The sequence below is a fragment of the Mytilus trossulus genome, chromosome 1 (genome assembly GCF_036588685.1).
Source record: "Mytilus trossulus isolate FHL-02 chromosome 1, PNRI_Mtr1.1.1.hap1, whole genome shotgun sequence".
Taxonomy (NCBI): Eukaryota; Metazoa; Mollusca; class Bivalvia; order Mytilida; family Mytilidae; genus Mytilus; species Mytilus trossulus.
In genome coordinates, this window is record NC_086373.1 from 87,893,801 (window position 1) to 87,919,476 (window position 25,676).

The following is a 25,676-nucleotide window of genomic DNA, read 5'->3' on the forward strand; positions in this document are numbered from 1 at the left end:
CAGAGAAAGAAAATAATAATTTTATAATATTGTTGTAATTTGGCTTTTATGACTTGTGGAATTCATTGGGAAACAAATATTATACAAATTCTTGGACAAATATCTTCATACTTTATCAGGTATGTGAACATTACAAATATAATGCATTCAACGATTTATGTCCCCTATATCATATCCACTCCTTTAACTTTACACAATTGAAAAGGTGAAATCAAAATAAGTATTAATAAATAATCATGGGCTATGTGACAGATTTTAGTAAAATTTTGCATACAACTCTAGCTCGATAAACTAAAACTGCTATTCGAAAAATATGCATCTATCTCATTTATCATTTGATATATTACTGATCGAATTTTTTCAAAATGGGTAAACATTTGTTTAGAAAGCACATACACTTGGCGAAAAACACTAATATTTGTCTAAAATCATCAGATCTCTGATTTCTACTCCATAGATTTTTCTTAAAAGTCTATATGTTGTTGATACATGAATTTGCGTATATTTGTATTTCAACGCACAAAGGTTGAATGCAAAATTTTAGCAAAACCTGTGACATATCCAACTTACTGTGCCTTTACCTGCTATGTCGCCCTTCTCCTTAAATTTTGTTATGAACATTTTCACAAGCATTCTATCATTGTAAAACAAAACAACAAATCTAAATTGGGCATCAGTTTTTAAATGTGTGATCGGGGCAATTGCTTTAAACTAGAATTTTAAAAGAGTACTTTGTTAAATCATCAGCCAGCTTCACATGCTTTCGACTAGCAGCAGTGTTATACAAGATTTCTTACAGAGCATGATACTTTGCATTAAAAGGGAACTTATAATAAAACGCAATTGCTACACATATTAAAAAAATAGAATTTTGATGTCTACAACTAGAAAAGTCCAGAAATTAAAGTTAAAAACACCGAACACATAAAACAGTGGTCATCCAATTATACTACCGAAAACGACCCTGAAACTTATTATGAAGTCTTGAAAACAATAGGTTATTTTGTTTTGTTAAGTGTGACGCGTTTGGCGCAGACATCATTATTGTTTGAAATGGAATCAAAACTATAAAATCTATTTTTGGCCTATCCCAAAATTAAACATTTTTGTTATATAAAGAGACATTTGCATACCAAAAGGACAACAAAACATCGTCAGGTGAGAAAATGAGACAGCACGACGACAACAAAGAAAAACGACGAAACCAAACAACAGCCTTCAAAACATTACACTGAAAACTAAAGACATCAAATCGAACCACCAAATCTTAAAAAAAAACCAACAGAAATGTCACTTTCATGCAAGAATGAAATCAAACAAAAACAATTGGAAAAGTTATTTTCAAATAAGATAGAAAACAAAGGCCAAACATACAATAGATATATTCTTCTAGTGACACGTTGTGTTGATCATTTTGAAATCCTAAATGATCAACACAACATATGCTGTTATACACCGATTTTGACTTACGCATAAGTCCGAAGTATACAACGTCTCATGATATCCCATTATATAATATACACGTAAAAAAATAGCCAAGAAGGCTGAAAACGGATCAATTTTATAACAATACGTAATTTAGTCATAAGAGGGAGAGATTGTAAAAAATAAAAACCCACATATATAACCGTACTGTAATTGCTTATTGTACAGTTTTAAATAGGATATTGCGAGTTGAGCTGTACCTGGTGCATACAATTTAAGTGCAGTTACGTTGTTTAATTTTTATTATAAGATAAATAAGAATAAAATTAAAATTAGATAATGTGCATCTAGTAATAACAAATTACATGCACATAAGAGCTTGATTAAGGTACATCTTCCAGATACCAAAAAATGATAACCGTCGTTTTAGTGCGTGTTGGTATTAACCATATATGGATTATATATATTTCAACCCTGATATCATCATTCATTATGTCAAATAGAAAATTTGTCTAAAATAATTAATCCGCAATGGTTTCCAGTACAAAAATGGAAACACACACTATACATTTGTTGCTTTTGGATACCGTACGGCATAATATATTATAGTGATCAAAAAGTTAAAAATGTGCTACACCGAGAAATAAGTGTGTGCTGGAGTTTCTTATTGACAATATTATATATATGTAGAATTTGAAGGTAGACTTTTTCAAATGATTGTCAGCATTCAAATAGGAACAAACTGTACGCTTCTGCTTATCCACCTCTTCTTATTTCATATCAGTAGGAGTTCCTCCAGACATTTGTTAAAATCAAGAAGATCAAAGAAGTCAGATAATTTAATTTCACATTCAGAAATATTGATGATGTTCTTTCCATTAACAATGATGGTCTTGAAGTATAGCTTGTAGATAATTACGTTGTTCTTCGTCTTAACTACGTATTGAAGTGTTCTTTTCTCTTTGTCATGAGTTATTTAACCAATACTGTTTAGTCCATTTTGGGTAATAGCCTTTTGGCGTGGCTCGGTATTTTTACATCCCGCCATTGTGTTATTGTGCTATGGTCACCTTTTGTATTCTTGTTTCATTTTGCTTTGTCTACAGAGTCTATATATGACTTTTTTTTTATCATAGTTGTTTGGTTTATAGTGATTTAGATAATAACACAATGTTAACTACTGTACCTGCATTTAATTCTTGTCCACTTTTATGTGTTTGTTTTGTTCACACATTTTTGTCAATATAATGGAATTTTAATCGACTGTCATACAAGTGAGAGGTGTAGAAGACTACAAAAACAGGTTAATCCATTAGGGGCCAGCTGAAGGACACCTCCGGGTGCAGGAATTTCTCGTTACATTGAAGACCTGTTGGTGACCTTCCGCTGTTGTTTTTTTATATGGTCGGGTTGTTGTCTCTTTGATACATTCCCCATTTCCATTCTCAATTTTAATCCAGCATTTTCTACATTATGAAATGCCTGTACCAAAGTCACAAATATGACAGCTGTTTTCCATGCGTTTGTGTGTTTAATATTTGGATCTTGCCATTTAAAAAGGGACTTTCCGTTTTGAATTTTGCTTGCTTTTTGTTATTTTTGTAAAGCAAATTGCCACAAATAGGTAAGGAAGAAATTAGAAGTCGCCTGTAACTATTCACATCATAAAAACATGTAACTATTCAAACTCCCAAAAACCAGTCAATTTTCGCATTTAAAGAACTAAGTTGTCCATTTGATTTTCAAATATACATTTTGATAATTGCAACTATTGAAATAACTGCTCATGTTAAACAGAGGATTGCAGGACAATTTACGCCAGAATTGAATTTTGAGCAATTAAGAACTGCAATCAAGCCTACCTTAAAGACTTTTAAAAAAAAGGGTGGGGTCCAACATATAAAATAAGCCAAATTTGGGAAAATATCTAGACCATGTCAAATTGTGCTTGCAACAACTTAATACTGTTTCCAGGTCCTACTGGCGAAATATTATTGCAACCTCAAACCAAGAACAAATTTATATTTGAAAAGACAAGTTTACGTGGATACAATAATTAACGATGCAAGTTAAGTGTTAGCCTGATCGTAGATTTAGAGCCGTGGTGTAGTGATAAGTGCACCAGACTACTAACACAAAGGTCCCTGCTTCGATCCCCGCTCCGTGGAGAAAATTTCAGGGACTAAATTTCCGGCTCTCACTGGCCACCATTTGCGAGTATGGTCTTGAGAAACGATGATAGTCTGTCGCAAGTTGACGATAAATGGCTGACCCGTGTTAAGAGAGAGATGTTAAAAGACATCCTTGTAGTTGTCGAAAAATTGAAAGGCTAATGGTGCTACAAGGCAGAACTCGCACCCGCAAAGTGGAGAAGGATATATATAAGTTACAATTACTTGTTTCCCAATCCACTATTAATAAAAAAAGTTTAAACTAAGTATTAATATATGATCATATAACCACCATATGGACTATTTAAAAAAAAAGATCTTGTATACAAAAATGAAATTAAACTACAGCAAGCAGAGTACACACTCCATATTACAAATGTTCAAATATATCGTGTTAAATGTAAAATGGTTCGGCTTGTTACTATTTAGTATCCATTATCATGCTTTGATAATGTTAGAATAAAATTGAGAATGGGAATAGGGAACGTATCAAAGAGACAACAAACCGACCATAGAACAGACAACAGAAAAATAAATTTCTCAAACATCCGTCGTGTATTGAAATAAAAAAAATTGGAAGATCTCCCTAACATCGATTTTTAACTCGTGATGATGACCATTCATCTAAAGTAACCTTGACAGGCGTTTTTCGCCCATAGTAATGCATAAGTATGTTTGTGTTCTTCTGGAATTAAATTAGTAAAATTACATAAGTACTGAACTCCGAGGAAAATTCAAAACGGAAAGTTCCTAATCAGATGACAAAATCAAAAGCTCAAACACACCTAACGAATGCATAACAAATTCAAAACAAAACGTTTAATAATACTATACATCCAAAGCGCTTTTTCTGGATTTACCTCCATCAGGAACACTAAAAGCCAAACATTTGTAATCCGAAGATGTATAAGTTCCGAAACCTTTGAAGAGCTAAGTGACAAATTACATAAAACTTCATATTAAGTCAACTTTGCCTGAGGGAGTTGAAACGTTAGTTTTTTAATAAGTTCAAAATTTATAAACGGACAATTTTAGTAAAGTTTGTTAAATCATGTCAGTACCAAAGTACTGACTACTGAGCTGATGATACCCTCGGGGACTGATAGTTACAATCAGAGGTATCGACCAAGTGATGTAAACAATTGTAAAACAACACGTTTAATAATTCTATGCGTTCGAAGCGCTTTTCTGGATTTACCTTCATGAGGAACGCTCAATGCCAAACATTTAAAATCCGAACATGTACTCAGTACCGAAATCGTTGATCAGCTATATGACAAAAATACCTAAAATAAATAGCCAAATTCATCTAAAGTCAACTTTGCCTGAGGGAGTTGAAACCTAAGTTTCTTAATAAGTTCAAAATTTATAAACGGAACTAACAAACAGACATAATAGGTAAACATGAAAAACATAGATATACATTAGTAAACATTGTGTTATAATCTTAATCTCTATATTAAAACAAATGAATATACAAAAAAGAAGCACACAAAGGCTTATAGACATAGCATGATAGCAAAAGCGAAAGACAAGAATACAATTATTTACCATAGAATAATAACACAATGACGGGATGTATAAGTACGTCACGTCAAATGAATATCACCAAAAATACAAACTTAGTAGTAAAAGTAATTACTATTAATAAAAAGACAAATAAAAGAAAACTGTAACACATTGTTAAAGATGATAAACAAACTACGCCATTATGACGTCCGGCTTTACAGGACAGCATGCTACGGTTAGAAGACGTTAAACATTAGGAAATAAATCTGCATGCATTGATTTTAAACAATCATATAGATTTCCTTGATTGTCACAAACAGTTTTACCTTCCAACAATCTCTTCCACAATAATATTACAATTCTTCTTCTTCTTCCAAGTAAGGAACTGAATTCATATTGAATGTATATGGTCCCGCGAAAACTTGGCGCATTGCCGGGCAAGACATCAAGTCCCCTCAAAGTTATATACATTTAAAACGTTCGCAGATTAACAATTAAAATTATATACACTCTTTGCTGTTCACTTCCTTCCAGAGCCTTCTTTCAGAGCAGCTCTGAAACTCTCCATTGAGTCAGCTGATGTTATTTTAGCTGGAAGTTGAATCCAATCCCTGATGGTCTTTGGGATGAATGACTGTCCATAGGTTTCAGTTTTTGTTCTTTCCTTGTAAAAGCGGCCTAAACCTCTGGTCCGACTGTCATTGGGTATTAGATATTGTTGTCTATCTATGTCAATAAGCCCATGCTGAATTTTAAATAGTATACATAGTTTTTCTACATTCTCCCAGGCTTCCCCACTGTAATTGTTTAACCATGTGTGTTACACAGCCAGGTGTTCGGACTGAGAAGTTATTATGAACAAATCTTGCTGCTCTTTTTTGAACTTGTTCCAACGATTTAATCTTTTTTAGTCTCGATGGATCCTAAACTGTGCAGGCATATTCCACTGAAGGTCTTACAATGGCTGTATATGCTGCTGCTTTTACTGGTTTTGTGTAGTCTTTCAGATTTCTTCGGATAAATCCCAATGTTTTATTTCCTTTGCCTACAATATTGTCAATGTGTCTATCCCAAGATAGGTTGTTGCTGATAGTTTCGCCTAAGTATTTGCTTGCATCAACATTGTCTAGTGTATGTTCGTGGAGTTGATATGAAGTGTCTCTCACTTCTTTGTTCTTTTTATAACTATGCATTTTTGGCGTTAAATAAAGGCAACAGTAGTATATCTCCTAAATCCATGGACAAAAAACATAATAGGGGTAACAAACCAAAACCGAGGGAAACGCATTAAATATAAGTGGATAACAACGACATAACACTAAAATGTAACACACACAGAAACGGACCTATCATCAGACAGAATCCCACGATTTAAACTCATTTGCCATTTATTCTCCCTTTCTTCCAAGGATGTTAAGTCTTTTTTGCAAAAGGTCACTGTTTGCCTGGCTGTTTACTGTTCTAAAAAATAGGCTATCGTCTGCAAATAGTTTTGTTTCAGATGAAGTTGATGTTTCTGGCATATCATTTATGTAGACCAGAAACAGTAGAAGTCCAAGAACTGTGCCTTGGGGGACGCCTGATAGTACCGGGACTTGAGGAAACATCTCTTTCTAATATTACGCTCTGCATTCTGTTTTCAAGGAATGATTGAACTTTGTAGCTTTAGGGTATACGCCTTAAAATTTTTAGTTTATGTAAAAGGCGGTGGTACGATACTTTGTCGAATGCCTTTGCAAAGTCAAGAAGGATGATGTCGACTTGGGATCTTTTCCCCAGTTTTTTAGGAATGTCGTTGAATGTTATTACAAGTTGCGATTCGCATGATCGTGTTTTGCGAAATCTATGATGTGCGTTGGTAAGTACGTTGTATTTGTCAAAATGGTTCATTATACTGTGGACTATGTGTTCCAAGACCTTACATGTGATGGAGGTAAATGGTACAGGTCTATAGTTGGAAGCTTAATGTCTTTCATCTTTCTTGAATAGAGGTACCACTTTAGCATCTCTCTAATCTTGTGGGACTACTCCGGTGTTAAGAGATAATTGGTACAGATCTGTAAGAAAAAGGAGAAGTTGTTAGTGATGAAGGTGTTACCAAATCATCTGCACTAGTTAGCTTGACAACTTGTGCTTGAAGCAACTCAAACTAATACATTACCTTTCCGATCTCTCAACTTAAACCTTACGGCCGTTTTCGTTTTCAAAGAGTCTCCAAATGGATTGCAATATTGCGACGGAAATGTTCCTCTTCTGTATGTGCTGTGTATGTCGATCTGTTATTATAAGTCTAGAGTGTTTGCATCGATTAGCTCTGAAATCTTTTCTGCATCGTTTAGACACATATATCTCTTCTTCAACTTCAATTTTACTTAGTTCACTTCCTCGGGTTTAGCATACCTTTTAATGTTTTGCAAATAATTGGAAAAATATAATGAAATATTGCGTAGCAAAGATGACGTTTTAACCCATCTCGTTTTGCTTTGACCTTTCAGTTTCTTTACTTTAGACATTTTTTAGAAGGGTTATAGTAAATAGTATGAGTTGTTAGTAACTTTGAACTAGCTGTTGGTTAACTGCGAGTACTCTCAGATCTGTACCTAGTGTCATTTTTGATGTTGAGATGTACAAGTACCCGTCTACTTTAAGGACTTTATACTAATAATGAATATTGATTTAACCACGACCGTTGACATGATTTGGTATAGTTTTGAGGTATGACATAACGGGTTTTTTTTTGTCACTTTGACGCTTTTTGATGTTATCGTTTGGAGTGTTTTTCATTTGTTATTTCGGAGCATTATATGTCTGTCTATGCGGTGTGGGTTTTGCTCATTGTTGAAGGACATATGGTGACCTAAAGTTATAAACTTCAATGCCATATTGGCACTGGTTAAGGGTTGTCTCATTGGTAATGATATCATATCCTCCTATTTTTATATTGTTATATCCTTCTGTAAAACATATTTAGATTTTACACATAAAAAGGATATTGTAATTAACCTAAAACAACCACAAACAGGCATGTGCCTGAAAGTAATCTTTGAAACGTTAATGGTATACCTTAATCAAAGAAGTATTGTATTGAATATGTCTTCATTAGTAATTTAAAGCAACATTTTAATTTAATGATTAAATTATTGTAAAACCTTTAGAGTCTCTCTTACATCAGAGTTTCTGTAGATTTTAACTGCTCTCGGGGCGAATGAAAGACATTTAGAGTGAGTTGGTCCTCCCTCTAAATCATCCTGTTTTGTATCGTTAAGCTACTTCTTTTTTGATAATGTTTTGAAATCGATGTCACCTAATGCAAGCTGTCCATAATATAGAATGTGGTATGATTGTCAATGAGACAACTAAAATTGTATTCAAAAGAACACAAATAACGTGCAAAACGAAATGTGTTTTATTCAGTGATTATATATGTTGTTGATACATTAATTTCCTTATTACTAGTATCGAGATAAATATTAAAAAAGACTTTGTTTTTGATTTATTCACCAACGGATATCGTGAAATTATTTGCATCTTTTAATTTTTTAAAATTATCAACATTTTACTTTAATAAATAAAATTGATATTGACAAATTTTGGATAGATTTTATGCACATTCTATACAAATGTTAAATTTTGTGAAGATTTTTCTCTAATCATGTTAAAAAACAAGCAAGTTCAACAGTTGAATGAATTATTTTTATGATTTTAGTTCAGAGTTCAACGTGTAAACGTAGTAGTAGTATGTAAAATTTCAACAAAATCTGTAACATACTATTCCTTGACCTTTAAGTAGAATCATCATTAGAAGTATTTGCATTTTGGGCACGATACAAAATACAAAAGAAAATAATAGCAGAAAGAAAGCATACTTTATTCTTCCGTAAAATTACAATAAAGACTATTACGTTCCTTAAATTATGCTAAAATAACATAATCTTATTATTTTTATCTAAGAAAAATGAGAGTGTATTTATAATTCTATAGAGGGATTATGGCCATTAAACAGTTTCAAAAGTGCGGAAAGATTGACTGAAACTTATTTCAATAATTTAATCATATCCAACAACAAAGTATACTTTTACAGTCAAAGAGAAATTAATATCGAAAGTTGTTTTCCTCTTATAGTTGATGTGTTTACCCCAGTTTAAGTTGGAAACCCGAATTTATTTTCTCTCAATCGATTTTTGACGTTTGAACAGCGGTATACTACTGTTACCTTTATTTATATACAAACTATAATTTCCAAATTTTAGAATTCCTTGAAACACATTGGTAGACTTATATTCAAAGAAAATGTTCTGCCTGTCATCTTCAAATAACGGTATACTACTGTTGCCTTTATTCCGCCTGTCATGTTTGTTTTGCTGTTTTAGTTTACATCTAGGAATTTTCATTTGAATTGGTTCACATTTTGTCATAGGGCCTTTAATTGTTTGTTTTATACGGTATCGGTTTTTGTCTTTGTTGAAAGTTGCACATTGATCTATAGTTGCGCTTTGGTCTCTGATGAAAAATTGTGTCATTGGCAATCTGACCACACATCATTATTTATTATAAAGGTGGTATGGGTGTCTTCCTCCATCTTGGATTGTAAAAAACAGAGAATCAAAGGTCCAGATTTTCAATCTTCTTCTTTTCTTTGTATGAGCTTCCTCTGTTAGGAACACCCCTCTTTTGAGAGTTATATTGATAAAAGTCTTTTAACTATATACACACTCCGTGAATATTTACACTTGCTAAAATCTAAAATAGACTTTAAAAACGTTTTTATCTAGCTTTATCAAGCTAGCAAAATTTGAGGCAGGCATGCAGATATTTAATGTGAATTTTCATTTAAAAGAACAAATTTATAAGAATATAACTTATAAATATTAATATTTCTGCAAATGTTGATTATTTTCGTGTGTTTTGAAAAAATTAAAAATTGGCATTTTAAGGGGAGGTAACTCTAAAATAGTGCATTTTCTGAAGGATTCTACATGGACTTTTACTATTTTGTATTTTAGCCGGAAAAAACGTTCGGTGACCCTATCTTTTCTTTTAATATTCTCAGCATTGTATGAAAGCTATATTTTCCTTAAGTATTTAACAATTCTATCATTTTGTTTAGTTTCTTATCACAAAATAGTGTTTTTTCCTGTATTTTTAAATTAGATTTCTCTATATAAAGATATAGAATGATATGTATGATTAAAAGAGGGACGACAGATACCAAAGGGACAGTCAAACTCGTAAATCTAAAACAAACTGACAACGCCATGGCTAAAAATGAAAAAGAGAAACAGAAAAACAATAGTACATATGACACAACATAGAAAACTAAAGAATAAACAACAGGAACCCCACCAAAAACTAGGGGTGATCTCAGGTGCTCCGGAAGGGTAAGCAGATCCTGCTCCACATGCGGCACCCGTCGTGTTGCTTATGTGATTACAAATCCGGTAAATAGTCTAATTCGGTAGGTCAAATTTATGAATGGGAAGGGAATTGTAGTTACGACGTAAGGAACATATCCGATATCATTTGTGAAACGGTTATTCCATAACGGTCGACCAACTCGTGATGGCGTCCGTAAAATTTACGAAGGGATGATTTCAACTTCACCATTTGGAACTGTTGGTTTAATAGCTTCCTTGTGAGCAGTAACCCTCTATCAAGAAAATCATGATAGGAAATGCAAGCACGGGAATATTGTATCAATTGGGAGATATATACCCCGTATGCAGGTGCTGCTGGAATGTTGCTACTAAGAAATGGAAAGTTCACAATTGGAAAGCTGAAATCATCTCTTTTGTCGTAAAGTTTTGTCTACAACCGACCCTCATTGTCAATTTCTAGACGTCAGTCGAGATATGAAGCCGACTTAACTGTATCTGTAGTATCTTGTATCTCCAATTCGAAGGGATAGATGCGATCCACATAGTCACCAAATTTTGAATTGTTTAGTGAAAGAACGTCATCTATATAGCGGAAAGAGTTAAAGGATATTGCTAACTTCTTATCTTTCTTCCTAAGAAGCTCCTGCATGAAGTCAGCCTCATAATAATAACGAAACAAGTCAGCAAGTAGTGGGGCACAGTTTGTTCCAATTGGGATGCCGACAGTCTGTTGAAAAACACGTCCTCCGAACGTAACAAATATGTTGTCAATCAAGAAATCAAGCATCTTGATAATTTCGGTTTCAGAGAATTTTTTGTTTGAATCAGAATGATTCTTTACAAAGAAGAATTTATCACTCCCTAAGACAAGATACTTGTATCTACGTTGGACATTCTTTTTTATATGCATTTACATAAGTTATTTCTTATACGTTTAATAAATTATTAGTATACTATACGGTGTGCTGTCTAATAAAGGGAAAAGAGTAACAGACAGTTGGTCATATTATATTATATATTTTTATAATTACAAATTGCCTTCTTCATTTGCGTAAATATTTTATATCAATCAATTAAATCAAAATCAATTATATAATGTACTTTGTTTAACCTATTTTTACTTTACTTTACATTATTTTTGAAAATTATGCTGTAATTATTCTGCGCTCATTTTGGGCGCCGTGATTGGCAAATAAAATATTTGTTTGTTTGTTGTTTGTATAATCCATACAAAATGTGTTATTTTGTCACGTCCTGTAGCTTGAGAAAATGCGCGTGACCTATCATTGTTATTCTATTTTTCAACATATATCAATAGATACTACGTTTTGGCAAAGTATGAACAAATTCTATCATTTTTATTTTAGAATCCCATACCACCTTAAGCATTTTGTTTACGAATTCCAATGTATTTATAAACAAAAATCAGATGATATTATTATGTAAATGAATGGTATCATGTTGGTTTTTTTTACTTTGGATGATTCAAAAAATTTCAAAGTAATTTTAAACTTAATCCTTTTGTATCGCTAGATATAGAATAGTAAACATATTTGTTGATTGAACAAGAAAGTTCCCACCTTCAAATAAATAAATGACTTTTCTTCCACATAGACTAAATGCAAACTACTGGTGCTTTAGTATGATTATTTATTATTAATTTCAAATTTGTTTTATTGAATATTTCGACTTTTCATTCGAGGGATATTAAAAGGATTTTTCTGATAAGATTTCTTATACAACTGTTCCTTACACTAAACCATCTTGAATGAATGTCTCGAGCGTAAAAGAGATACCCAATTTCATTTTCGTGAGATAACAAGTATCTAAAAACAAGAACTATCTTTAATAAAGATATCCGACGTATTTAAATTTGAGTATATGTTTAAAACTATCATTTCGATAACCTTCAGAAGTACAATGACTTAATGATGCATGACCTCTAAAAAATCTCCATCTGAATCTATCTACAAGAAATTCTTTACTAAGTCTGGTTATATTAAGGCAATAATATATAACGTTCTCTCTGTTTGTGTTCAGTATTCTCGGTCCTCTTATCTTTCTGTTTACATTCACCAAAACCCCGCGGATATCTCACATGCGTAGCTGCGTTCTAAAAGTCATGTACGTTCGTACAACAAAGTTTACATTAAAAATCGTATAATTGGCCCGAATAAACAGCTGTCATGGATGCAAAGAGCTATTGGAGAAAAAAATATTTTTATAAAAATATAAATCTTTGTAAGATCTAGTTCAAATATTTATAGTTTTTCACTTGCTTTCCATCATGATATAATTACCGAGACGTTTTTTCAAACACAACCAAATCACCCACCATAACAGCCTTTTGTCCAATCACAGAAAGGATTTTCGAGCATGCGTATTCTGTTGCCATAGTTAAGCGTCCTTAAGTTCAAAGGGCACAAACCGAATCTATACCGACTACGTCGGAAAAATGTCCAGATTACGGATGACAAGTAATAGTAAAGTAAAAAAATATGATACACAAGTTGTTTGAAAGGAACAATTTTACCCTAATCTTCGATTTTTTCGAAATATTAAGGATTATCTTATCCCAGGAATAGATTTCCTTATTTTGATATGAACATCACTGATGAGTCTTATGTAGAGAAAATGCGGATCTGGCGTATAAATTTATAAATCTTGTACCTTTCATAACATAACTTTGAATAGATACCATATCGTTTAAGGTAAAACTATGGCTTATATAAACAAAAATTTAAAAAATAACTCATGTTTATTAGATATGAGCCAAGCTTTATCCTAGAAGATATTCTGCTATCATATTGGCTGAATCCTACCTCCAATTTCATAAAGAGCAATAAGAGCTCACTAAAATACTGAAAGTGGCATCTGGCTAAAATGCAATCCTCATCACGACAAAAATAACTTTATTCGAAAACATGTTCTTTTCGCTTAAATGCATATATTCTGAATGAAATAAATACTTTTTTTCCAATCCAATATATAAAGTCGATGCGGTAACGAAAGTGTAATCAGTTTGAAAAGAAAAATATATCCGCAAAATATAACATGTTTTGCTTGAAACATAGATTAGCTACTTGAAATATTTACATATTTATATTTATAAAACAGTTGTCTTTCTATTATATCAGATACATTTGCATAGGAGAATGTGTATACCAGAATATGTTGATATGTCTTACAAGACGCATATTCACTTCATCCCATAACTACTATAAGTTTTACTTGACCTAAACTTTTCTATTTCTATTTATTATTATTTTGCTTTTAAATAGTGTGTTTTATAAAGTACTTTTATTCTCAATAGACCTTTCATCTGTAATTCTTAATAAGACAATGTGTTTAAATTGATATTTTAAAAAGGAGGTATACACTAAATTGTGCTACCCCTTGTAATCGGCTTTCATTTTTGAAAATGGGAAAAATAAAGGCAACAGTAGTATACTGCTGTTTAAAATTCATAAATCAATAATGAGAAAATAAATCAGGTAAACTAAAACCGAGGGAAACACACCAACTATTAGAGTAAAACAAAAGTACAACAGGACCACTGAAGTGCAACATATACAAACGCCAACATCGTAGAAACAAACTATTGAATAACAATTTTCTCATTCCTGACTTGATACAGGACATGTTTATGAAAAAAGTGTGGGTTGAAGTCGTATTTATGGCTAGCTTAACCTCTCGCTTATATGGCAATGTAAAAAAATACCACAAAAATGACAAACCTATTCTTTTACATGTTACACTTTAAAATCCAACCAACGAAAAAAAAGTATACTGTGTTTTTGTCGTAAATTGTATTTTACATTCAATTTTTATTTTAAATAAATAAATAAAAAAAACAATCAATAGGCATATTTCAACGTTTTTGTTTTTTCCTAGTTTGATGTAAGCTCTGTTTCTTGTGTTACATTAACTGATAACTTTACTACATAGATCTCGAAAAGAGTCATTCAATTTATATTGTGAATATGAAATTTTCGATAGTCAAATCATTTTCTACACAAAACAATTTAAGAATGTTGTAATGTGTTGTATCAAAGACGCCAGCTCATTTAAACCATATTCATAGTATTTTAGACGCTAACAATTGATAAAACATACACACAAATAAAAACACAGTTGAAATAAATTATATATTCAAAAATTGCTCTGAAGGACTTTATTAACTAAGGATCAAGAAAATAAGAAAATTGATTAAAAGGGGAGTGATGAAACCGTTTTGTACATAAATAGGTTGCTCATGTTTACATTTGTTTCATTAATCTTCCAGGCATAATCCTATCAATTTCCTATTTAGTAACAGCTGATTTTTTTGTAATATTGCGGATTATTAACATTCAATTACAGTTTCAGAAACCTACCACACTAAATTCCATTCAACGGTGGAGAATTTTGTAACATCAATTCACTGTTTAGAAGCGATATGTGGATTCTGGTAGGACTGTGTTTATCCACCGTAATTTCATATGGATATGGAACGAGCCAGCCTACCTCATGGTCGCCTCCGACTGCTGATTGTTCTCAGAAATGCGAATATAGACATCCACAAGTTGTCTACTGCCGATCTCCAGTTGGTATGTTACATTTATAACTAATAACCTGTCACCCATAAACATTGTCAAATCTGTTATTTCCCCCTTCCCATTTATATTCGGCTATCGATATTTTTTATTATATAAATATATTAATATATTAATTGTTGTTGTTTCCTGCAATATTTTGTATTTCTTTTATTCTTTACCTTTATTAAACGACAGTGTTTAGAACATATCTTTTAATATTTCATACAAAAAAAGTAAAATAAAAAAAATACTGAACTCTGAGGAAATTTCAATCGTAAAGTCCCTAATTAAATGGCAAAATCAAATGACAAAACACATCAAACGAATGGACAACAACTGTCATATTCCTGACTCGGTACAGGCATTCAAGAATATCTACTCTAAGATTAAGGTATGCGTACATACCCTTTCATTAGACAGGTAGCATAAATCTGACCGACAGATGTTTACACATTACTGGTTTGAAGTTGCCATCAATAAAATCAATTTTAAAATCCCGTTGTTAAAAACTAAGTATGCAGATACCAAGAATGATATATAAAATCTATGGGTTTGTATTTAGAATATTGCTGTTGTTGTGGCGGGATTAAGACTGTAAGAAAGGGCCAAACAAGAAATATAAAACATTGCACAAAAGACCAAAAAATCGAGCAATATATCATGTCTCTCCCCCTTTTTGAAGCACATATTCGTAAGTGCCAAGAAGTTATTAATTTATTTTACAAATAATAGCTTAACCGTTATTTGGCATTTATAATGAAAGGGTCTAAATACAATTGTTGGTTTACATCAAAATTTTATATTGTTCTCTAAGTTCCTTTCAAGTCAGTTACATTGGAAAATTTAAGTTGTCAGTTGCATCTTGTACAAGTCATATACCAAATGATATCGGTTGATAGATAGTGCTTAAGTATAGTGTTTAATTCTATCTATTCAAATTGTCCATCTTTATATTCTGCATTACTAACTGTGTCAATTTTCGGATACATAATTTAATGTTTTTTTTTATTTGAAAATATCTTGACATATGTGTTTTTTTGACGACAATACTAACAAATACTTTCAGCATATTAGTATTTAATAAAATAAAAATTTCTGAACTATATGGTAGCAATAAATATTTAATGGCCATGAAACCGTGTAATCAAATCATAAATATGATAGAAAGGACTGTTTCTTTTCTTTATTTTCAACGATATTGACGTGCTGTGCATAAAACTGCCTCGACAATATTTAGACAAGGGTTATTCTGTAACGTTTGGGAAATGACGTACACGCACTTACAGTTAAAGGGTGAGGTGTGATTGTCTTTCTAATTTCCATTTAAACACCTATACCATTATATCAGATTAAAACAAACAACCATACTAATTTTTTTTTATTGCAGGGAAACGACACGTATTTCAATATGTCAATCGAATAATTGACAAATATGATGATTACAATGATGTATGATTTTTATTTATTTGTCTATTGAACTAAACACATTTGTTCACAAACAAATAATGTGTAAGATATATAAGTAATGTTATTTTAAAAGAAACACTCAACATGAGCAGCACTAAAATTTCAGCACAGGGTCATAGACGCAATTGAGTCTGTTGAGCATCGGCTTTCTATAAAGAGCATAAAACTCATTAGTATAAAGAAAGGCGAATGATACCAAAGGGACATTCAAACTCACGAGTTCAAAATAAACTGACAACGCTATGGCTAAAAAAGGTTAAGACCAACAGACCAAAAAATAGTAAACAAAACACAACATAATAAAACATAAGCAACACGAATCCCACCAAGCACTGAGGTTGATCTCAGGTACTTCAGTGTTCAAAATGACCACACAGACACATATTTGTCTTACCTATTCCATACTCAGCATAACGAAATGATATTCGACTGTCATACAAGTGAGAGGTTTAGCGCTATAAAACCAGGTTCAATTCACAATGTTCTACATTTGAAAAAATCCTGTACCAAGTCAGGAATATGACAGTTTTTGTCCATTCTTTTTGATGTGTTTTATCATTAGATTTTGCCATTTGATTAGGGACTTACCGTTTCCTCGGAGTTCAGTATTTTTGTGATTTATTTTTTTATACAGAAATGTTTACCAAATAATCAATCAAGTTGCTTCAAAATGAAGATAGCAATAATATGCTGTCTCTTGATGCCCTGAAGAAGGTCATTCCTTTTTGGAACCACTGAAACTAACCATATTGGTTTTACAAAATAAACAAATGAGATGAAACTAATCATTGCAAAATTGCTTAAAAAGTTATTATTGACATTATAAGGCCAAATCCCCTGCTCTTGTGAATAGGACAATATATCAGACCACAGTCTGACCATTATAGATCAAAAGTACACCAATCATAAAAAGAAAAAAGATCTAAACGCATACAATATGTGACTGCTCTTTATTCATTTTCAATTTTAGTTTCGTAACAATGACTTTCCAGTCATCTCTGTTTGTACATGCAGTTGCAATAGGTCAAATTTGATTAAAAGAGGGACGAAAGATACCAAAGGGACAATATACAGGATTTAAAGATTATTTTTGTAAACTTAGTTCAAATTGACATATGCTGCAAAATTTTGAATCATCCTTTCTTTGAATATGTACAGTTGTTTAATACATACTTTTTCAGTTGCCAAAATCAGAATAACGAAATATAAAAAATATGGTTATGACGACGCAGCTTACCAGATAGAGGTTAAAGACATACTTAAGGTAAACAAGAAATTTTGGATTCATATCTCATATAGATACAGAAGAATGAAAAGTGTCACTCTTTAAAAAATGCACATACAAGTGACACTCAATTTCAATATTTTAAGACAATATAAACATAAGATGTGATATGGTTGCCAATGAGATCAACTCTCCAAAAGAAACCAAATTACGTAAAAATTAGCAAATAAGGCCTTCAAGAAATACCATACTGCATTGCAAGCTTTAAAAGATCACAAATTACAAATGTAAAACAATCATACGAGAATACAAACACTGCATTTCTTTAATTTTTGCACATGGATTCTGCATGGAAACAACATTCCACTCCTTATTTGCAAACCCTTCGGAAAAAAAGTACTGGATGTTTATGTAAAACAATAAAAGATATGTAGAGCGAAAATAATAATCTTGTAGGTTGCTTAAATATGGTCTTGCACATAAATCTCACCGTGAAAATATATATAAACCACACTTCATAATGAAAAAAGTTAAACAAGAATTCGTTTAATCAATTTCTGTGATAAACGTATTTTGAACTTCAAGAGTCCTTTGTCTATCAAAATACTATATGTTTTGCAGAGCCCAAGCAATACCAACCTTTATGATGTTAAAGTAATGTATACACAGTGTGGAGCTTCACGGTACCACCCATTTTACGAAGATAAAACTTACTTGGTAATGGGTAAGTCCAAAATAGTTTCTTTGGCATTTATAGTATGTTCAAGATTTTCTTTTATGTAAAAAATGAATTTAAGCTTGTTTTGTACTTTCTTGTTGATTTTGATTGAGTTCCTCAATCAACGTCGTCATTCCAGCAATTTGAAGTTTTTAATATAAAAATGGTAGCATACGCTTTAAATGTATCACTTTGGAATACCATAAGGCATATATATGCTACACATAGGAACAAGTGATCAGGATGCTGAAGGTTCTTAATTGACATTTTATTTTTACAACATGTTTGTTGAATTAGGAGGAAGACCTATTCAACAAATTGTCAGAATTAAAAGGGATCGAACTGTGCGCATCTCCTAGTCGAGCTCTTCTTATATTCATTTGTGTCCGAATTCCTTCAGACAGTTGTCAAAATTAGGAGACCAAAAAGCAAGATATTTGAATTTCACATCCATATATATTGATGATGTTCTTTAGATTAATATTTTAAACTTTCCTGCTTGGGATCTACAGATATATATCCTTGAGACTAAAGAAACAAAAGACCTGACTTTCTCTGCCTTATTTTTAGACTTTAACCTTGACTATAACATGTTAAGCGGTCATTACAAAATGATGCACGTGGGTTATGTCAAAGAACGTCTCGTCCTTTTTCATTTATTTCAAAAAGTTCATCAGAAGATGTATAGACTAGTTCAGTGATAATGAACTGTTTGTTTTGTTAACATATCGTTGTCAATATAATGGAATTTTATGCGACTGTCATACAAGTGAGTTATTTATCTAGCCATATTACCAGATTCAATCGACCATGCTTTATATAAAGTATTGCTATTACTAAATAAGAAGTATGGCAGTTGTTTTCATTTCATTTTAAGCTTTTGAATTTGCCATTTTGAATTTCTTGGAGTGGTACTTTTTTTTTTTTTTTTTTTTCTTTTCCAATATTGGTAAACATTGAAACACTTGTTGTGCTAAAAGTTTGATAATCCGGTAATGTGTAATGATTACCCCGTTTCCCCTGGGCTCAACGTTATTTCTAGGCATTTTCATATTCCATCTAGTTGTTTAAGCTTCGTTACCTCTGCAATCGGACTGTATATATATTATCCATATAGTCGTCAAGACAGTGATTTACAATTGAAGTGTAACACCTTTATGGCAGACTGCATTTCATTCTTCCATTTATATGCATTTGTGCTGAAGATATTTTTGGTTGACTGCATGCCATATATCTAGTAATCGTGACTTCGTCTCAAATACGATTAGAACATACATTCTGACAAATGTGTGGCCTTTTATTTTGAATTGATTTTTTGTTTATATAAATTTATATTCTTTCTTACGTAATCTTATAAGTCCCTTTGTCAGTTAGTCAAGTACACTTTTACAGAATCGATTAATTAGCTTCTTCCTCTTTGCACTACAAGAAATATCTTTGTTTTTATCTGCTTACGTTTACGTTGGTTGAGTTTTTCTTTGCGATTGCGATTGCTTAATTTCTTATATCTATAGTTGATCTTTTTCATAAAATGCCCTTGTTCAAATCATATCTTGAAGTGTTTTCAGACAACATCGATAATGAAAACATAATGTTTTTTTCTCTCCAAAAACATGGTAAAGGAAGCAAATATCAAAAAAACTTTTAAAAAAATCAGAAAACGTTTAACTTTGATACTTTAACTATAAATATTTTGATATGAGCGTCTCTGGTGAGTCTTAGGAAGACGAAACGCGCGTCTGGCGTACTAAATTATAATCTTTTGATAATCATATTTTAACAATTACATTATAATAAAACAAACTAGCCACCCCATTTTCCCAAATGTTATACAGTCAATTGTAAAAAAGAATATAACTGAGACATTTTAAACACTATATTTCAGGGCGACTGGATGGCGCCGGACGTATCGTACTAAACAGGTGCGATTTTTCTATTTCTGTTCATGATATGAATTGTTACCAGCGGAAAGGCGTATTCAAAGGTGCATATGCAGCCAGCTGTGAATGCACCAATCAGGTATTATAGATTTTATTATTGTAAGACAGAATTATCGCCGTCAAGTAGATTTTTGATTGTTATAAAAATTGAGACTAAAACCTTATCTAATTGATATTAATTTGTTTGTGTGTTACAATAAATCAAATTACATAACAGTATTTAAAGAATTATAGTAATGCTCTTTGTTGCATCAGAAAAGATTTGTGTATAGCATCCATCAAGTGCATATATAAAAGCATATCAAATAATACTCACTCAAAATATGTTTGACATTTTTCACTGCCAACTAGGTAACAGATTGGTTAATATCCTTTTGGTCATGTAGCTCCTAACTATTCTACGTACTTATACATCCATATGTTTTATTTTTGTTTAGATTAAAGGTTTTCTAATGTAGACAAATCAAGAAAAGCACTTCGAATTTAACATTTCATTCAAATTTGCAATCAATGAGATTTTTTGCAAGATGTTAATATGATAATGTCTCTCATTTAGAACATACTTTCATCGTATGATTTCTAGCATGCAGACTTTTGGGGAAGAAAATAAAAAACATGTTAGAACTCGTATCCAAAGTAAAGCCCATATAACAATTATGCAATACTAGAGTGTCATGGTTTTAAAATTAGGAACTATTCTAGTCTTTTTTTTTGTTCACATCTGGTTAATATATTTATTATACAAATATAGCCTTTGTATGAGGTCGATACAAGGATATATTGACCCAAAAGAAGTATATTGACTGAGGACGAAGTCCGAGGTCGATATACTTCTTTGTGTCGATATATCCTGTATTGACCTCATACAAAGGCTATATTTGTTATATTATTAATTTCCGACCATATTTGTATCAAAATGGTCATTTAGGTTTGTTGGAATTTTAAAGGTGTTACATTGTCTCCTTGACAATAACAACATATTAGTTGTTAATTCATTTACTTTTGTTTTCGGACATATTACGTTTTTGAAGATTTTTTTCGTCAAATAATCGATCACAGATGTCATGTGTTTCAAAACGTTAAGGTTCATGTGGACCCTATGGCTAAAATGGCCGTATTTTCACCTCAGAATTTTCTCTGAGTACAGGGAAACCTGTGCATCTGGAAAAGTTTTCAGGCATAGCATGCCCTAGATAAATAGATTTCAAATGCATTGTGTGATTTAGAAAATTCATAACTTAAATGGATTTTGCCGTACACTTTTTTTCGTCTCTGCAGAAGATGATAAAATTAACAAACAGTTGAGTTTACCTTGATATGGTCCACTCAGGTACACAGTTTACATAACCAATAATTGTCAGGTATCTATTATCCATCTAATGTCCATGTCAATTAAAAATGCTCACTTTAATTTTTACCTGTGGGGAAGTTCTCAAACCTGTTTCCCAACTTAGTTTATTTTGGCACCTTCTGGAGGAATGAAAAAAAGTGCACGGCAAAATCCTGGTAAGTTTTTATTTTTCTAAAACATAAAACATACTTAAAATTCATTTATCTAGGGCATGCTATGCCTGAATTTTTTTACAGATGCACAGGTTTGTCTGTACTCAGAGTAAATTTTTAGGTGAAAATACGGCCATTTTAGCCATAGGGTCCACATGAACCTTAAACAATATCCTGAAATTCATTACATGACGTCACAAAGTATATCGGTTTTTAGATATTCTAAAAATAACCGTGCGATATGCTTTTTTGCCGGTCAATATGCATTTTGCTATCCGCCGTTTTCTCTCTACCTTCGAAAATATAGTTTAACATGTGACTATCCCTAAACGAACCAAATTTGTTAAAATAAACGAATTAATAATATTATTTTATATCTTTCGATATCACATTCAAACTGCTTGATTAGCTGGTTTATTTGTCGCAAGTATCATATAAATAATAATGAAAAAAGTATATTAAAAAAAAAAAATCTAATCTACTTACTTTTGTCTTAAAAAAAGTATCAAATGTATGTTGTTTTTGAAACCATTTATTTTATACTGTTACAACTGTTTTAGCGTCTTATGTACTAAAATTAAAAGTGTTAACACTATCTTAAGTAGCTACACATATAACAAACAAAGATGGGTCATTGTGGACAACAAATTCTGTTCCGATGGAACAATGTTTTGTTTACAAAATTATGAATTTTTGAAATACTTAGGCTTTTCTACCTCAGGCATAGATTACCTTAGCTGTATTTGGCAATTTTTTTAGGAATTTTGGATCTCAATGCTTTTCAACTTCGTACTTTATTTGGCATTTTTACTTTTTTTTGGATTCGAGCGTCACTGATGAGTCTTTTGTGGACGAAACGCGCGTCTGGCGTATATACAAAATTTAGTCCTGGTATATATGATGAGTTTATTTATTAAGTGCTAAGTGGCATAACGCGTTGGTCCAACATGACTGGTATTACGTTTGGCCAACGTTGCACATTGTTTTGAATAACGTTTTGCCCACCATTATGTTTTTGATATGGTTACGTTGTAGTATAAGACCCATGTCACATATTTTTATAAGTTTTTACAATAGTTTTAAGAAAAAATCTATGCACTTCGCAAATTTTTGATACATTTAACGTACATTCTAAACACGTACTCAATTTTTAAGGGATTGTCATTCGATACTAATTTTACAAGTTTAACATTTAAAAGAAATAAGATTATTCAACGTTGTATGAAAATTGGCATTTTATTGTTCCTTAACTATAATGCAATTATATATATCCTCTCCCAGTGCCTGCTTAATCTTTCAAATTTTTCATAGAGCCAAGATAATTAAAATGTTGTTAAATGAAATGAAACAAAAACAGGAATCGCATGAAAAGAACTTATATTTGTGGTATTTGCATTCAAGGGAACAATATGTGACTTTATCATACCTTTCTTCCATCAATAATTGTCCCAACCTACTGCATTATATTTGGTCCAAACTATATGAAGTTGTTGTTAAAAACTGTTCTTTTATTGATAAATAAAAAAAGACAAACGTTGAAATCCAAACGGGGGCCGGTGTTCCGTATTGTATATATTTTTTTTGAAACAGTATGCTTTGTTTTGTTTCGGATTAATTTTTTATTATTATGTGGTTCTTTCATTTTATCAGTACCCATCTGATGAGCTTTTGATGCATTATGAAATAGTAACACACAAACGTTAAAACATATATGCATGTACTGTTTGTGTTTGAATGTCATTATCTCATTCTGTTTAAGTTTTGTGACTCTATATAACGGCATTGGTTGCTTTAATTTCGTTTGTTTTAATTTTGATTGCTGTTGTTTATAAATAAGTTTGGCTAGATAAATGTTATTCGCAATTACATTAAATAAAGCAGAATGGTGTAGAAAGGATATCAATTATTATTATATGAGCCAAGTGTATTGGAATATATCTATCAAATGGGGTTTCATCTACAAAAGGTTTATTTACCTTTATATCCTTCTTTATATTTTTTATTTATTTGACGGCACAAATTTGATTTTATAACCAGCTGAATATAAAGATATTGTCGAAGGAATTACATACTCTATTTACTTAGTAAAATGACCGGATACCATCTAGTAACTTTCAGGCAATAGGTAGTCGAATTGCAATTGAATGATAAATGATCAATTCATTTCAAAAGAGTATAATTTGTGTTTCGTTGTTTTTGTTCACTAGTATACATGTATTAGTAAGGCTATGATTTGAATTCTTTCAGACAATTGAAAAATCCATTAACTAATTTCAGATTGGAAGTAAACCGACCGATCAGTGCGATATGACGAAAGACAGTTTGTGTTATAGCAGTTATGCTTACTGTTACCAATTCGGTGGTCATTGTGGCTGGAGAAAATTCTGGAAGTTTTCAGATTGTTAAACAATAAATAATGTTTCTGATTTTTTTTTGTCTTTTAATAAAAAGAAGGATAAAGGATTAAATTCAATTTGAGGCACAACGTTTTACATAGTAATATAACCCTTGAGATGTGACAACTAAACGACAGACGTTTTCCTCCGAATAAACTATCGTTAAAAACTAATAAAGGACAATTCTTAAAAGGGAATAGAGGTATCAAAACGATGTCATGGATTTTGCTTATTGTTTCTAACATCTTCCACAATTGGTCTATAGATGATAGTGGTATCATAAACAATGATGAATATGTCGGAGAAATTAGATTGTTTTCTTAACTTTTCTTGGTTTTGCAATTTTTAAAAACAAACATGATTATTTGGCATTGCCGATAAAAATGTGCCATGTAATTAAATATTTAAGCGTAACATTATAAGACTATTGCATAAAACAAACAGATATACAGAAAACGAAATCTGGGGTAAACGTCAATGAAATTGGAACCAAACTGCAAAACAAACTCGTTTTTATCCCCCTTTTTAATCTGGATTTGTAGATTTATGCAAGTACACAAACAGTGCCGGAAAAGCATTGCACTCTTAAATAACAACATAATAGAATCAATTACAAATTTTATTTACTATAGAAGGTTCTTAGTTACTGAAAGCAAGTTCATTTACTACAGAAACACCATAAAATGTACAGAAAGGGATCGTTTACTCTTTTCTTCGTTTGAACGTGCATTTAGGTTTGGTTTATTGCATTTACGATTTAATGTTACGTAATGTATTTCAAACCATTGAATAGGTTTGGGTTAAATTTATGCACTTCTTCACTATAATTTGATGTTCTACGTCATATCATGTGGATCCTGCACAAGGAATTGCTAATGAAGTAGGTGTCAAATGTTGGGTAATTTTATTTTGATTTTATTTTGGGTGTGGGTAGGGGGGGTGTACTAGGCAGCCATATGCTCATTTGGTTTGGTAGAATACATCACAAATATATTTACTCATTATTTCTTTCCGTCGTTAAGTCTGTCAAAGCATTTTCTATAAAAGTAAAATATTTTTTATATAATGTTTAACATGGATTAAAAATTACCTTACAAGGGGTACTTGCTATAAGATATAAAAAAGTAAAATATATTTTTTTTCAATAATTAATGAAAGTAAAATAAGAATACGCTTATTGCAGCCAGTTTCGTTCAATTTGGTCAAAATAAGTTAATAAATATCGCTAATGAATTATTAACTTGGAATAATTATTAATAGTTATTAATTTTTAACTTGTAAGACTTCTTTGGGTCAATATTCATGTGACCTTCAATCAAATCCCTTAGCAAGAGATGGGTTACGCATGAATTAGGAGTGTTCAGATATTC

General features: G+C 31.6%; 1 protein-coding gene across 1 annotated transcript; it reads left to right on the plus strand.

Moving 5' to 3' along the window:
* The first annotated feature begins 14 nt into the window (after positions 1 to 14).
* Positions 15 to 24,336, plus strand: LOC134710919 (metalloproteinase inhibitor 2-like). The gene is made up of 6 exons (XM_063571337.1): positions 15 to 119; positions 14,843 to 15,069; positions 17,706 to 17,788; positions 18,371 to 18,473; positions 20,353 to 20,486; positions 24,188 to 24,336. Exons 2-6 carry the CDS (start codon positions 14,919 to 14,921, stop codon positions 24,314 to 24,316), a joined length of 600 nt encoding a protein of 199 aa, XP_063427407.1. The 5' UTR covers positions 15 to 119; positions 14,843 to 14,918; the 3' UTR covers positions 24,317 to 24,336.
* Positions 24,337 to 25,676: the final 1,340 nt, after the last annotated feature.